At 38.4% G+C, this 16774-nt stretch overlaps 1 protein-coding gene across 2 annotated transcripts in view; it reads right to left on the bottom strand.

The window, feature by feature from the left end:
* Window positions 8804–16774, bottom strand: part of BTAF1 (B-TFIID TATA-box binding protein associated factor 1) — a 110337-nt gene continuing 102366 nt past the window's right edge. For both annotated transcript variants that reach the window (XM_003359291.5, XM_021073462.1), the window contains 4 exons: window positions 14635–14846; window positions 12721–12880; window positions 12169–12339; window positions 8804–10347 (listed from right to left, as the gene is read on the bottom strand). In XM_003359291.5, coding sequence (XP_003359339.2) covers window positions 10204–10347; window positions 12169–12339; window positions 12721–12880; window positions 14635–14846 — 687 coding nt within the window. In that variant the 3' untranslated portion in view covers window positions 8804–10203. The remainder of the gene's footprint in view (window positions 10348–12168; window positions 12340–12720; window positions 12881–14634; window positions 14847–16774) is intronic.

Genomic DNA, 16774 nt, shown 5'->3' with positions numbered 1-16774 from the left:
ATCCTCTTCTTGAATTTATCTTTTTATCCTTAAATGTTATCCTTCTTTTTCTTTATGGGCTTTGTTTTAAAGTCTGTTTTCTCTGATAGGAGTCTTGTGACTCTAGCTTTCTTATTTCCATTTATATGAAATATCATTTTCCATCCCTCACTTTCAATCTATGTGTGTCCTTTGCCCTAAAGTGGGTCCCTTGTAGGCAACATATTGTAGGCTTTTGTTTTTTTATCTAGTCTGCCACTCTATGTATTTTGATTGGAGCATTCAGGTAATTGACATTAAGGTAATTATTGACATATATATATTTATTGCCTTTTTTTTTTAGGGCTGGACTTGTGGCACATGGAGGTTAGCAGTCTAGGAATCAAATTGGAGTTACAGCTGCTGGCCTACACCACAGCCACAGCAATGTGGGATCCGAGCCAAGTCTGCGACCTACACTACTGCTCATGGCAACGCTGTATCCTTCACCCACTGAGCGAGGCCAGGGATCGAACCCACATCCTCATGGATACTAGTTGAATTGGTTCCACTGCGCCATGATGGGATCTCCCTATTTATTGCTATATTAAACCTTGTTTTCCACTTGCTTCTACATTTCTCCTTTGTTCCTTTCTTTTTGTGTGTGTGGTTGATTTTATGCTTGTGTACTTTTGTTTGTTTGTTTGTGAATCTATTCTTTGTTTTTGATTTCTGGCTGCCTTGTTTTTCAAGTATTTTAACCCCTTCCTATATCTGCTTGCTTTAGCCTGAGAGTCGTATACGCTTGAACACATTCTTAAAAAAAAAAAAGTCTAGGTGTTCTTACTTTCCTTCTCCACATTCTATGATATTGAAGTCCTTTTTAAATATCTTTATGTTTGTCATTTTGCTGTTCCTTGTGTTTATCATTGCTTTCACAAATATGTGATTTTCGTTCCTTTTTGATCTGTATACTGATTTATTTGATTACTTTGCAGTTGTGATTTCCTTTATCCTGTATCTTCTTACTTCTCTCCTATTTTAGAGAACTTTCAGTATTTCTTTTACAATAGGTTATTGCTGTATTCTTGTAGGTTTTTTTTTTTTTTTTTGTCTTTTTGTCTCTTTAGGGCCACACCCACAGCATGTGGAGGTTCCCAGGCTAGGGGTCTAATTGGAGCCTCAGCTGCCCGCCTACACCAGAGCCACAGCAATGCCAGATCCGAGCTGCGTCTGTGACCTATACCACAGTTCATGGCAACACCAGGTCCTTAACCCAGTGAGCATGGCCAGGGATCGAACCTGCAACTCATGGTTCCTAGTCGGATTCGTTTCTGCTGCACCATGACGGGAACTCCTATTGCTGTTTTCTTTTAGTTTTTGCTTATCTGAGAAATCCTTTATTTCTCCTTCTATTTTAAATGATAATCTGCTGGGTAGTGTATTCTGGGTCGCATATTTTTACCTTTTAGAACTTTGAATATGTCTTGCCACTCTCTTCTGGCTTGCAGTGTTTCTATAGATAAATCACCTGATAGCTTTGTTGGGGTTCCCTCTTTTAATTAACTCTTTGTTTTTCTCTTGCTGCCTTTAGAATCCTCTCCTTTGGCTTTTTCCATTAATATGCTCCATTATAGTTCTGTTTGGCTTCATCTTCTTTGGCACCCTTTGTGTTTCCTGTATCTGGATATCTGTTTTCTTTTTTAGATTTGGGAAGTTTTCAGCCATAATTTCTTCAAATACTTATATTGCCCTCATTTTTTAAATTTGGTTTTCTGTCTGCTGTCCTGATTGGGTCATTTCCATTCTCTCCTCCAAGTCACTTATTCATTCCTCCGCATTATTCATTTTGCTTTTCGATGTCTTTAGCTCAATTTTTGTTTTGGCAAATGAATTTTCTATTTTTTCTTGGCTCCACATTATAGTTTCTAGTTCCTTTTTACAGTAATCTGCATTACTGTCGATAGCCATTCTTAACTCTTTCAGTATTTTCATAACATCCTTTTCGAACTCAGCATCTGTTAGGCTGAAGAGGTCTGCTTCATTGCTTGCTCCTTCAAGGGCATTCTCCTGTTCTTTTACTGGGAATGGTTCCTTTGCTTCTTCATCTTGCTTATATTTTTCTTACTCTGAGTTTAGAGTGAACAGTTATCTACTGTAGTCTTGCAGGGGTGCTATTTGTATGTGGGAGTATCCCTGGGCAGCTTGTATGGGTTACTATTTTTTTGGCCTGAGGGCTGTTTTTGCTTTGGATGCTTGTTGTCTCTTTCCTCAGTGTGTGCAGGCCATTTATGGAGCAGACAGGTGCATAGCCTGGGCATATGTCCTGGGAGATAGGAGTGGCGGGCTACGCCTGGTTGCAGGGCCCTCAGTAGGGACGGCAAACCCCAGAGACATGGGGGCAGTGCCCAGTCACGGGGCCCTTGGCAGTGGCAATGACAGGGCATGTGCCTTCCCAGAGAGGTGGGGGTGACAGGTGGCACCTGGTTGCAGGGCCCTTTGCATTGGTGTTGATCCCTGGGTTAGTAGGTTGTAGGCAGTGGCAGGCCGTGCCCACGTCTGGAGTCTGAGATGGCTGCCGCGGCTTGTACCCCTGTATCCCACACAAGAGTACTTTGCCACCTGAGAGCTTATGTGCGCACGGAGAAAGAAGTTCCTATGGCAGTCCACCCTCCCCCACCTTCTCACACTTCCCAGCAATGGCACCTTGCTTCTCTGGCACCCAGGCCTCCTCCTGCCCTCCATGGTCACAGTGGGCTGATGCACCCCACTCCCAGCCCTCTCAGGCTGTCTCCACACAGCCGACCCTAGTCCTCTCTGCAGGACTGACCTCCAAAGCCCAAGCCTCAGTGCCCAGCCCCTGCCTGATTGTCCCAGGCTGAGGTGCCTGGGCAGTGGTACCAGTCGTCTGTGTGGCCCTCTCTGCTTTGTCCTCCCCAGACTGGCTGCTGCACTTTTCTCCCACCTCATCTCCCCACCAGGCCAGTCGGGGGCCTCCCGGTATGAGGATTCTTACCGTCTTTCACAGCTCCCTCCCAGGAGTGCTGGTCTTGTCCTGAGACCCTTTTCTCTCTTTTCCTTTTGTCCTACCCAGTTATGTGGAGGTTTTCTTGCCCTTTTTAGAAGTCTTAGATTTTCTGCCAGTGTTCAGTAGATCTTCTGTGAGAATCATTCAATATAAAAATTTGTTTTGATGTATCTGTGGCAAGTGAATTCCATGTTCTACTCTGCCGTCTTGACTCCACTTGACACCTTTTTTTTTTCCTTTTAACACTTCTTTTATTTACTTTTTAATTTTTTTTTTTTTTTTTTGGTCTATTTGCCTATTCTAGGGACGCTTCCCATGGCACATGGAGGTTCCCAGGCTAGGGGTCTAATTGGGGCTGTAGCCACCGGCCTATGCCAGAGCCACAGCAATGTGGGATCCGAGCCACATCTGCGACCAATGCCACAACTTATGACAACACCAGATCCTTACCCACTGAGCAAGGCCAGGGATCAAACCTGCAACCTCATGGTTCCTGGTTGGATTTGTTAACCACTGTGCCACGATGGGAACTCCCCAACATTTCTTTTTAAAAAAAAATTATGGTTCAGTGGTTTCAGGACCCAAGTTCTCTCTGAGGATGCAGGTTTGATCCCTGGCCTCACTCAGTGAGTTAAAGATCTAGCATTGTTGTGGCTAGGGCATAGGCCTCAGCTGCAGCTCTGATTCAGCTTTGGACTGGGAACTTCTATATGCTGCAGATGCAGCCTTAAAAAAGGAAAAAAAAATTTTTTTTGGCATGGATTTGATTTACAATATGGTGTTACACCAAAGTATTCAGTTTTACATATACACACATCCATTCTTTTTCAGGCTATTTTCCCACATAAGTTATTACAAAATATTGAGTAGAGTTCCCTGCAGTTCCTTTTCATTTTTCTATTTTACATATAGTAGTGTGTATATGTTAATCCCAGACTAATTTATCCCCTGCCGTTTCCCCTTTGATAACCATTATTTTGTTTTCTATGTTTGTGAGTCTGTTTCCCTTTTGTAAGTACATTCATTTGTACAATTAGAGTCCACATTTAAGTGATATCATATATGTCGTGTCTTTCTCTGACTTGGTTCACCCGCTATGATAATCTCTAGGTCCATCCATGTTGCTGCAAAAGGCATTATTTTGGTCTTTTTTTATGGCTGAGTAGTATTCCATTGCATATATGTACCACATCTTCTTTATTCTTTCCTCTGACGATGGACATTTAGGTTGCTTCCATGTCTTGGCTATTGTGAATAGCACTGCTGTGAGCATTGGGGTGCATGTGATCTTTTTGAAGTATGGTTTTCTCTGGATGCCCAGGAGTGGGACTACTGGTTCACATGGCAGTTCTGTTTCTAGAGTTTTAAGGAAACTTTATACTCTTTGTCAAAGGGCTTGTACTAATTTACATTCCCACCACCAGCAGTGTAGGAGGGCTCCCTTTTCTCCACACCTTCTCCAGCATTTATTATTTGTAGATGGACACCCACTTTTTGAAAAGATTATCATCGCCATTGAATTACTGTAGCACGATTGTAGAAAATCAGTTGACTATTTGTCAGTATATTTGTAGCCAGTCAATTTGTAGGAAGTTCCCAGGCCAGATGTAGAATTGGAACTTTAGCTGCAGGCCTATGCCATAGCCACGGCAGTGCCAGCTGCAAGCTACATCTGTGACCTATGTCGCAGCTTGTGGCAATGCTGGATCCTTAGCCCACTGAGCAATGCCGAGGATCAAACTCGCATCCTCACATTGTGTCAGGTTTCTAACCTCCTGGAATTTTCTATATAGACAGTCATTGTTAAAACAGTTTTGTCTTATATTCTGATTTGTATGCTTTCCCTTTATTGCCATGTTGCACAAGGAAGGACCTCAAATATATCTTTGAGAAAGTGGACCCTATATATATGATTTTAATTTCTTGAAATCTGCCAGGACTCGTATTATGTATGGCTCAGCATGTGGTCAGTTTTGGTGAATGTTCCACATAAGCTCCCAAAGAATGGATTCTGTAGTTGTTTATCTCTAGATATATGTCAATTAAGTCACATTTATTAATTCTATTATTCAAATCATCTATATCCTGTTACATTGGTGGGGGAGGGTCTCCTGCTGGTTCTACTAAAAGAGGTGTTAAAATCTCTGTGACCCTAGACCTGCCCATTTCCTTTTTTGTAGTTGTCTACTTTTGCTTTATGGATTTTGAAGTGAGTATCAATTTAGAGTTGTTGTAACCTCATGGTTAACTGAATCACTTTATCATTATGAAATACCCTTCGTACTGCATTTAACATTTTTTACCTTTAAGTCTACTTCTAAAATTAATCATCTGTTTCTTCCCTCTTCGCCAGTCCCTAAGCTTCTCCCATTGTGTTTGGCACAATGCAGGAAGTGATCAATAAATGCTGTGCATATGACTGTCACTCAGTTTTCTATTTTTCAAATGTGAAATAGCCGTCCGTATATGTGATTTGTTTGCGTATCCCCTATACAGTTTCATTTTTGCCTTTAGTCTTTACGTAAATGGATTCATACTGTACATATCCCATTATTTTTCTTCACTCAACCTTGTTTTTGAGATTTATCCATGTTTTTTATTACTCATTGATTTTCACTGCTGTATAGTATTTCATTATATAAATAACTCCCCAGGTCATTCAGTCCCATACATATCTTAAAATACTATTTTCCAAATTTATCTCTCTCGTCTTGGCCTTTCCTTTGAGCTCCAGATTCAACATTGCTACTCTGACATAACAGCCATCTCAAATTAATGACCAAAAGAGAATTCTTGATTTCTGCTCTCCCCTTCACAATTTGTTACCTTTTCAATATTCCACATCACACCATAACATTCACACAGCTGTTCAAGAACTAAGTCAAGATGGAAACACATTTGTTTTTATGATGAAGGGTAAGCAGGGGGACAAACTGACTTGACTGGGGTAAAAATGATGGGATATGATGAGAGGAAGTTGGAGATGGGGAGTGGCTCGGACCTGTAGGGCTTGTATATTATGATAAGTTCAGATTCAGCATGAGTGTTCTAGGAAGCCACGGAAGGCTTGGCAAGCTAGAAGACCAGCTGGAATACAGGAGTCGTGAAGAATTAAGATGATGGTGGGAACTATCACAGTAGTAGTAAACATGGAGAATGGTGATCAGACTTGGAATATATTTTGAGGCCACAGGATAGAACTTGGTGATGGACTGGAGTGTGTAAAAATTAGACTTAAGCTCCTCATCTCCTTTTCCTTCTAGACCCTCCTATTAACTGTATAATTAGGTGCTCTCATTGCCTCTCCCATGATTTTTGTCTATTCTTTCATATTTCCTATTAGTTCATCTGTATCCCATCACAGGTGGTTTTGTAACAACATTCTCTCAGTTCACATTCTTTCTGCACCCATGTCTAATCTGCACTGATAACTATCAAGTTTTCACTTCCAGTAACTTTTCATTTATGAATGTTTCAACTCTAATTTTTACATATCTTCCTTATTTCTATATCTAATTACCTTAATCATACTATTTTATGGTTTTTCAGATTCTTCTATTTGCAATTCCTAAATAACTAATTCTCCTATTTGTACCTGCTGACTCTTCCTCTTGGTAGTCCACTGCCCCTTGTGGATTGAGTGTGTGTGTGAACTCAATTCTTAGAATCTTTCCCCATATGATAGTCCTACAGGACCTTATCTGAAATTATTCCTATAGGGAAGTTTTGTATTTGCTTCTGCTTGGGTCCCAGAGTTGATTTGTTATTTTCTTGGCTTGTACTTCCTATAGCTATACGCTGAGCATAAACCCAACCTTCAGCTTACCTGTGGTGCAGGCTGGGGGTTCTGATTGCTCATAGAAGACTTCATGATTCTGGGCTCATAGACAGATCTACTAGTCCTGTTTGAATACATGAACTCTTTGTGGCTTTATGGAAAGGATTAAGTTATAGTTCAACTTTATTCTGTAAGCCTGAAACCAACGCTTTTGCCCCTATGTCGATATCAGGATCTCAGCCCCTGTACTCTTCAACAGAACTTTACTGGTTTGAAGGAATTTACCAGAGATTGGCAGGAATGCTTTCTTGAAGCAGTAGGCAGTTTTTGATGTCTGTCCTGACTGTGTGAATAGCGAATGTTTTCTATTAAGTGGCATAACTCAATTTTTTGCTTTATAGATTCACATTTGAGTACTCTGGCACTTGATAACAGATATTCCTGCAATCAATTTCAGATTCCACTGATGCCAGCATTTATTGTTGGAAATGGAAGTCGTCTGTCTTTAATCAGGAGGTGTAAGATTATATTGGGATTATAATCCCAATCCCTTGTTACTTTTCCTATAATTTCTATTATGCTCTTTATAGTTCCTCCACCATTCCCTCTAAGTGGTCACATTCCCATGCAGCATCACTGCAGTATATACTTTTTAATAAGATTATGTTAACCATTCAGAAGGAATAAGGCTATGTTGTACAAATTCAATCAGTTCCATCATCAGAGACTTTCACCCTTGTTACCCTTATAAATTCTCATTGAAAATCTATTTTTTTTGAGAAATGTTTGTGGATATATATACTTATAAGAAAATTATACCCAGAACCCCAAATTTTAATATTTTTTTAGTATTAAAAACTTTTAACATTTTTCTATAGGAAATACTAGTGATGACTCTTAATTTCTGAATCTATAATTATTTTTAACTGTCTGAAATTTTCTATAATAAACACACAAAAAAGAGATGTACAGTACCGCAGACATAGTATTATCATCACACTGTTTTGTTTTTTAAATGCACACATTAAAAAACATAACTACTATATCATTATCACATTCACAAACTTTGCAGCTATAAATATCTTTAATATCATCCAATACTGTGTTCAATTTTCCCTAGTGTAGCAATTATTCTTAAATTATAATACTGTGACTCCAAAACGGGTCACTTATTTGAGAATACTTAGTTCTTAACCTGTTTTGTTTTGTTTTTTTTGCCTTTTCTAGGGCCGCTTCTCGCAGCATATGGAGGTTCCCAGGCTAGGGGTTTAATCGGAGCTGTAGCCACCAGCCTACACCAGAGCCACGGCAACATTGGATCCGAGCTGCATCTGCGACTCACACCACAGCTCACAGCAATGCCGGATCCTTACGAGGTCAGGGATCGAACCCGCAACCTCATGGTTCCTAGTCGGATTTGTTAACCACTGCGCCATGACAGGAACTCCTTAAGCTGTTTTTCTTTATTTGGAAAGCTGGAGTGTAACTTTACACAATCAAAAAGTTGTTTTTTAAATGTTACAGTCACACTAAGTCTCCCTGTGACCTTCTTTTCCCAGAGGCATTCACTACTCATTTCCCTGTCTTTTGTTCTAGAAATATTGTACTCTTTTAAAATATAAACCTGCCTAATATCTGTCTTCCAGCTAGCTCTGACTTTCAAATTGGAAAAAACTTTCTAGCTTTCATAGTGTGAATTCTTCTGCTCCTTTCTATCTTTTTAATGATATATTGCTCCCTATGTATTCTTAGAAAATATTACTATGAACTATGTTAAATAGCTGGCTTATGGAAATAACAAATCATTAATTAAAAAAACCTTCAACTCAGGCATACTGGCTTAGCTACCCAGTGGTATGTACAACCGATGTCCTATATAAAGAATTTTCTTTTGGTCTTGTAGCAAACTCGAATATAAGCCCTAAATAATGAAGAAATAACCATTTAATTAGTAAGAAAAAAGATCTTGAGCTTTTTAAGACTCTTACCTAATCTTTTCCTAGTGATCAGTTCCTACAAATAACACACAGTTGCATATATTTTAGTTTAAATCTTATTTTTTATTCTCTTGTGGAATGCTATGTTTAATGTTACAGTATGGTTGTCAGAGCTACTGAAATGTGACACATGTCCATGTCTAAATGCTGCAGAACAGTATAACTTTAAACAAAAAAGTTATTTTACAGCTGAGGTCTGATGGTTTTTAAACCGATGCCTATGTGTATGGCCAGCCACAAACCTGGGGGATGTTTATTACCTGTACATGTATATACAAATATATTCCATACATATATATGCACACAGGCATGTATTAATTTATGTGTGAAATTTATAAAATTATGTACATACACATACATGCATATCTATATACATATACCCACCCTCACTAATGAACTTGCTTTTCTACTCCTAATCAGCTCCATGCCCAATTATTGCTGCCCAGTATAACTACATGATTTTAGTGCCAATGCCAAGCACCCTTTTGGATGCAGGACAGGTACCTCTGTGCATATAGATATGTGTATTTATGTATGTTTGTGTATATAAAGGAATTGTGTCTCCCTTTTATGCTTCAGTCATGCATTACTAGAGTAAACAGTCTTTTCACCATAGGTTTTGAAATTCTAAACAGTGTAAAATCTACTTCTGGAAAACTGTATATGTTCATAGTTACAAAAAATATATTATATATATATATGATTGAAACCTATTGAGTACATATGTTCTCTGAATCTGGCTATATCCTAGCCCTTAGATAAATTAAAAAAACACCCTGTTAATTAGGATGTTATGATAGGCTTAAATAGAACATTACCTGTATTTAGAATAGTTGATATATTTTAAAAGTTGACAAAATGTTGTTAAAGATTTGAAAAACACTATGCCTCTGCATTAAATATATAAAGGATTCCACCGACGGCCTAGTTTAATTCATTGTCTAAGATTTTCATGTTCCAAGAGTGACCAATATTGTAGTCATTATTCTCAAAATTATGGCTCATTAAGGCTTTTATACAAAAAAAAGCCCTAATTTTAATCATTTATGAAAACAAGTTCTATTTAAAAGAAAAAAATTGTACATGAACCCTAAAGTACTCATGGATATTATCCTGTACAAAGTAACTGTATAAAGCTAGGAGGCCTGTTCTCAGCAAGAACACCTCATGGTAGCACATGTAAACCTGGTTTGCTTCCTCTGCTCTGCAGCTGTTCAGCATGTAAAATTTAAACCATTTCACATTAACATTTAAATTTAATACAGTGCAAATGTTTGAGAATAACTTGTTCCCCCCAGTGAAACAAGAACCAGCGTTATGCTGGATATTCTTCAGATCTATTTACACATTGAGCTAAAAGTTCACCATAAACTTTGAAATTTGCTGAATATCAGCAAAAATGTTACTGAACTAGCAGCAATTGCATTTACAATATTTGATCGTTATTTGAGAGAATGCATAAAATTTTCCAGGCTGTACTCTGAATCGTATTGCTCTTGATCCCAAAGGTCACTCAGGTTTTCAAGAATTGATTTCATACTCGCTTTTCCAGAAGTAGAAGTATCAGCTTTTTCTGCTTTGCCATCCTAAAGAAAAATTGGCAGGAAGATAAAATGTAAGATTAATTTCAGAAATCATATTTCCTGTAAAATATTACACTTGTTACTAACATTGCACTTTTCAACAGAGTTCAAGTGATGGGGAAGTTTACAATCTCCATAAGATAGCCTATTCTATTTTCCCACAGCCCTAATAATGTATCATTTTATGCTTTTTATTTGAGAAGAATTACTGCCTTTGTCATTCTTCTCCCTTGTATGTATACATGTGTATATGTTATGTACATATTAAAATATATAGTTAAGGAGTTCCCATCATGGCTCAGTGGTAACAAACCGACTAGCATCCATGAGAACATGGGTTCGATCCCTGGCCTTGCTCAGCAGGTTAAGGATCTGGTGCTGCCGTGAGCTGTAGTGTAGATCACAGATGCAGCTCAGATCCTGCGTTGCTGTGGCTGTGGCATAGGCTGGCAGCTGCAGCTCCAATTCAACCCCTAGCCTGGGAACTTCCATATGCCTTGGGTGTGGCCCTAAAAAAAAAAAAAGTATGTATGTGTGTGTGTGTGTGTATATATATGTATATATATAATCAAATTATCAGCTTTTTCCCAAAACCATTTGAGAACAAGTTGTAGATAGATATTATGCCCCTTTATCCAAGGAACAAGGTCATTCTCTTATATAACTAAAGTACAAAGATCAAAATAAGGAAATTTAATCTTAATATTAAATTAATATTAATATTTAATATATATAATATATATAATTTAATATTATATAATATTATATAATATTAAATTATATAAATGATATAAATTGTTCTAATATATAGTCCATAATCAAATTTTGCCCTAAAAATCATGTACGGCAATAGTTCTTGCTTCCATGGAGCACCCCTTCCATCTGGTTTTGCTCACTGAAAGTCACCCATAAGAATATTTTTTTCAAACAGGATAAAATACATTTGAAGCAACCCCTGTTTCTTTTGAGTCTTTTTTCCAGGTTACTCAGATCTTGTTCTTTCAACCTTATCTTACATGAATGAAGACCCTTTCCCCATTCGGGTCATCTTTTGGGAGACTACTAATTCGTTTCTGTTTAAAATGTGGCACTCAAAACCAGACATAATATTCTAAATGAGACTTAACACACACAGAGTAGAGTGGAACTACTTTCTCTCAAATTTGGACACCATAATTCTGTTATTACAGCTAGCTTGATGCCATTATATAAGGCCATTTATACTGAGTGTGCAGCTGATTTTCTGAACCTATGTAGGACATTAACTCCAACCCTATTAATTTTACATTATCAGACTGACCAATATTTCCAGCTGGTACATCCTTTGATTATGGATTGTCATCTTGATGTTAATATGATGATGTTCCATCCTCCACAAAAGCAAAAACAGCTACTATTTATTATCTTTACAACCATGTAGTACTATAGATAATTGTTATCCTGCCAAGGCTGAAGATGCTCAGAGAAGTTAATTTGTCTAAGGTGACCAGTTAATAGGGAGTAGGGCAAGAAACAAAGACCCAAGTCTAGCTGATTCCAGACATAACCGTCTTTTAAAAGTGGGGACTAAGGAAAGAAAAGTTGGGGGAAGACACTGAAGACATCAATCGGAAAGTCAAAACTTCAAACATCCCCCAGTATCCTGGAAAGTCAAAACTTCAAATATCCCCTTGTATCCTGCAGAGTTTTATCACAAATTCCTCAAAGGGCTGTCAAGCTGATAATAAAGTGAATGCCTTTTCTACTCCTTTTAATACTTTCACCAAGGAGTCCCAGGAGTCTATGAACACATTAAAGATACGACAAATTGTGTAAGTTCTTTACCTTATCAAGAGTAAACAGATCAAGGAGTTGATCTGTCCCCATACTCTGCAAACTCGAATTCTCTTGGCTAATAACAGTATTCGCTATGTTCATCTTGAATTTCTGCAACCCCATTATTTTCTCTTCCAGCGTTCCTCTGGTTATCAGTCGATACACATTAACCACACGTTTCTGAATGAGGAAAAGAAGTTAACCAACTGCAGCACAAATGAATAAGCTTTGAGGTTTATCAAGTCAGAAGGCTTGCATACTTTACTGCTAAGTACTTAACTACTACTGAATGAGGGTTGGGTTTCTTTATTTATCTGGGCCCATATGCTTAAATTGTTTGCAGACAATCACAGAATATTAGGAATAGGCAGTGTCCCAGGTTTTCTTAGCCTAAGCACCTCATTTAATACATGAGGAAGTGGTGCCACAGAATTAAGTGACTTGCCTAAGGTCATAACACTTATTGACAGAAAAGCAGGAACTTAAACCAAAGCTTCATGTGTTTTGAGGAGAGTGTTTTTTCCAGTGCACAAGGTAACACCTGTGAATGGGACGTTTTACCTGCCCAATGCGATGGGCCCGGTCCATGGCTTGCAGATCACGCATGGGATTCCAGTCATGCTCCACAAATACCACTGTGTCAGCGCCTGTTAAGTTAAGCCCCAGGCCACCAACATGTGTTGTAAGTAAGAGAACATCTATGGATGGATCATTATTAAACCTAAAAACATAGATATTAAGAAATAAAATTAGTACATTTCTTTCTAAAGTTCCAGTAACAGAAACTTAACTGTTTTATCAAAATTAAAGAGCACAAATGAGAACAGAGCTTTATAAATCCATGATATAGATAATTCCGTGACTGAGTTGAGACTATCTTTTTTAAAAATACTAAGGAGTAATAGAAAGAAGGTATTCTAGAACATGTCAGAAATTTTATACATAGCAGTTAAGTCCACTTGGGTTATATTTTAAGGTATCAGAAAAAGAGTAAGTTGTAAAAATGGAACTGACACTAATTATAATGAAGACAACTCAACTATGAACCTTTAACTATGAGCACAGAAGAGTGTGGAAAAAGGCTAGATCAGTCAAGAAAGGCAGATCAGGGTGTTGAGGATTGCTCAAATTGTACTAGCCCTAGAAGATATTGACAAAGGACATCTAGTAGCTTCTAGGAAAAAGAAAAACTAACATTGCTAAGCTACTGTTTAGTACATTCTCACCAAGCAATGGGACTTGTATTTTACATGCTTTATGATACTTTTACAATAGCTCTATAAGGATATTATCATTATCCTTATTTGAGAGAGACTCAGGCTGTGTGGATGAAAAACAGGCCCAAGAGAACACTGCCTTGTTTAGTCAGGTGTCAAATGAGCGTCCAAGGCCCCTTCATCGGTCTCTAACTGTACTGACTAAAAATCTTAGAGATCTTGCTAAAAATGCTCACGCTTGAGTTCCCACTGTTGCACAGTGGGTTAAGAATCTGATGGCAGTGGCCTGGGTTGCTGTGGAAGCATGGTTTGATCCCTGGCCTGATGCAGTGGTTAAAGGATTGGCACTGCCACAGCTGTGACTTGGATTCAATCCCTGGCCTGGGAATTTACATATGCTACAGGTACAGCCATTAAAAAAAAAAAAAAAAAAAAAAAAAACTTTTTTTTTTAAGTTGCTCACTCTTAAAGTTAGCAAGTTTGGGGAAGAATAGGAATCTGCATTTAAAAACTGGAAGCCTTGGAGTTCCCATTGTGACTCAGCAGGTTAAGAACCCGACATAGTGTCCATGAGGATGCAAGTTCAACCCCTGGCCTTGCTCAGTGGGTTTAGGACCTGGTGTTGCTGCAGGCTGGGGTGTAGGTATAACAGATGTGGCTCAGATCCAGTGTTGCCATGGCTGTGGTATAGGCCAGCAGCTGCAGCTCTGATTTGACCTGTAGCCCAGAAACTTCCATATGCCGCAGGTTTGGCCCTTAAAGAAAAAAGAAAAAGAAAGAAAGAAAATATTCCAAACCCCTGAGGTTTCTAAAGCAGAGCATGCAGACTATACATAAGAAACACTGCACTCAGCTAATCTGCTTCCAAGCTAGGCCAGCTTGCAGCTTCCTTTCAGCAGAGACATAGGGATCAGAATAAAGATCTTAGTTTAGCCATTTGTTTGCTTCCTCCCTCCCACTCAAGCCCCCAAAAATAGGTGAGGGGGAAAGTACTCTGTTTTTGTCGATGGCCTTAATTTTTTCATACCCTTACAAGTGCTTTCCAAACACAGTCACACTTCCCCCCCTAACTAAACTTACCAGTTATACTGCAGTACTAGATTTTAAAAAAAGTAAACACTAAGTTGGGTTGAAATATACAAAATAAAACATATTACAGATATTTAGCCTGAGAGAATACTGCACGAGGCAAACTTCTATGTAAGTAATAATAACACTTTGACTATAATTTGATCTATGAATTTTAGAAGCCACTTACCGTGAAACAATGGAATGCCTCTGACCAGGAGGTATGCTACCGTCTAATCTCAAGTAAGTGACAGAGGGTAAGTGAGGTTTGAGAAGATCATGTTCTACTATGTCAAGCATGCTTTTTAGCTGACAGAAGATCAGTATCCTGTGCTGGGCTACAATTGACTCTGTGCCACTCTCAGAAGTGCTGCCATTTCCCAAACCACAGTCCAACAGCAACTTGAAAACAAAAACAAGTATTACACAGGTGTTCAATAAAAGTAGGCAACCAATCTCACCAAAATAAGTGTATCTGTTTGTGGTGAGAAAAGGTGTACTTACCTGTGACCTGGAAAGCAGATTAGCACTCTGGGCTGCAGTGTGTCACCCTGCAGCACTTGGAACTAGTTTTGAGGTGCTCAGGCTTAGAATTTCCTGGTCACCTTTTCAGGAGAGTTTCTAACAAGCATTTCTTCCCTTTCTTTAGTTCCTTGAGGCTCATGAGAACCTCAATGAGTGTTTATTGAAAATGGTAACAATGAAGACACCCAAGCAAAATGGTTCATGAAGGGTTAAGAAAGATTAAAATGTGAAGAAACATAAAGAAGCACCTGAATTTGGCAGAAATCAAAGTCACAAAACTGAAAGAGAACCAAAAGCATCTAGGTAGATTTCCTGGATTCCTGAGCTTACTGCTTTATCTGTAAACATAATCTTTAACAGCAAGAATCACACTGCTATGAATCTTGTTTTGCATTTCCTGATACTTAAGTGATTCAGTGCTTGGCACATAGAAGCTACAATAAATAAATGAACTAAATCTAAGACAATCACGTTTAGATCAGTTTGAAAAACTAACTTACCAAAGTAGTCATCTCCATCCCTGAGATCTTAGATCCTGAATTCTGTTCAAAATGTAAGACCTTAGGCAGGGTGCTTTCTCCTTTCTATTCATGAAACTTCCTTAGAAAACCAAAAGCTCAGATGGCAAAGATAATAAAAGGCCACCCAAAGCAAACTCCAAATTCAATGTAAATCTCTCTAGGTATTCTACAGAAAAAAAATTAATATAGCAAGCCTGAACTGCTTTTCTTAGAAAGTCCTGCTTGCAAGGTCAGCCCTTGGCTGAAAGAAGTCTGGAACTTGGATTTGGGGATTTTTCCCATCATTCCCTAATTGGTAAGGGTGGCTTACTGTGCTTAAACTGTTATGTAAACAATTTATGCTGCTTTCTTTCTGGGAGTCTAGAATTTTGGTACGAACTAGGTAGAGTGAATCTATGTAATCAGATCCAATAAAAACTTTGGGCACTGAGCCTCTGAGGAACTTCCCTAGAAGATAACACTTCCTATATGTTCTTATCCTTTGATATTGGGGAACTAACTATTCTTTCTTTATTACTAACAGCCCTTAAATTTAACATTTTTATTAGCGTGTGGTAGGTTTTTTTCCTTCTCCTAGATAGAAGAGGCAAATGATATACTACATGGAACTTCTCCAAATGGAATAAAGAAATCTGATAAATATAATTAGCCCTATCCCTTGCCCCTAAATCTGTAGTAAGATTACTATCCAAGATAAATTTCTTTAAAAAAAAAAAAAAAATTCCCCTCTAGAGTATTTTAGGTGAGTATGACTGTGTGGTATCCAGGATGAGATATCCAGTATAAAGAACGTGCTATCATCGGTGGAACATGCTATAGGACATCTGTCAAACAGGAGAATGAGGATTTATCACAATGTCTGTGTCATGCAGATTTAATCATCTCAGTCCCTTAGGTAGCAGTATCATAAAACTCACAGATAACCAGTCATACTAAGCACATCCAACTAAGACTTCTCTCTGAGTCCACGCTCACCAGTCTTCCTAATATAATCTTCCAGTGTAGCTGATTGTATAAACAAATCATCTGACATATGGATTCTTGTCCGGCAGCAGAACTGGCTTTCTGATTTTTCCCAATAATCGCATAACCTGAATCTGCCCTGAGAGACTGATGGACAACAAACATCCTGACAAAATCTAGTTCATGGCCTTCAAAAGTTGATTACCAGACTCCAGGGCATGTTTACCAAGGCCACCTTATATGCCCATCTGAGAGGCCAGGTTCCTCTCTAGACAACAATTTAATCTTGCCCTAACTTCATCTTAGGCTAAATTACCCCAG

This window comes from Sus scrofa, chromosome 14, assembly GCF_000003025.6.
Source record: "Sus scrofa isolate TJ Tabasco breed Duroc chromosome 14, Sscrofa11.1, whole genome shotgun sequence".
NCBI lineage: Eukaryota > Metazoa > Chordata > Mammalia > Artiodactyla > Suidae > Sus > Sus scrofa.
This window is presented reverse-complemented; position numbering and strand designations above follow the sequence as displayed.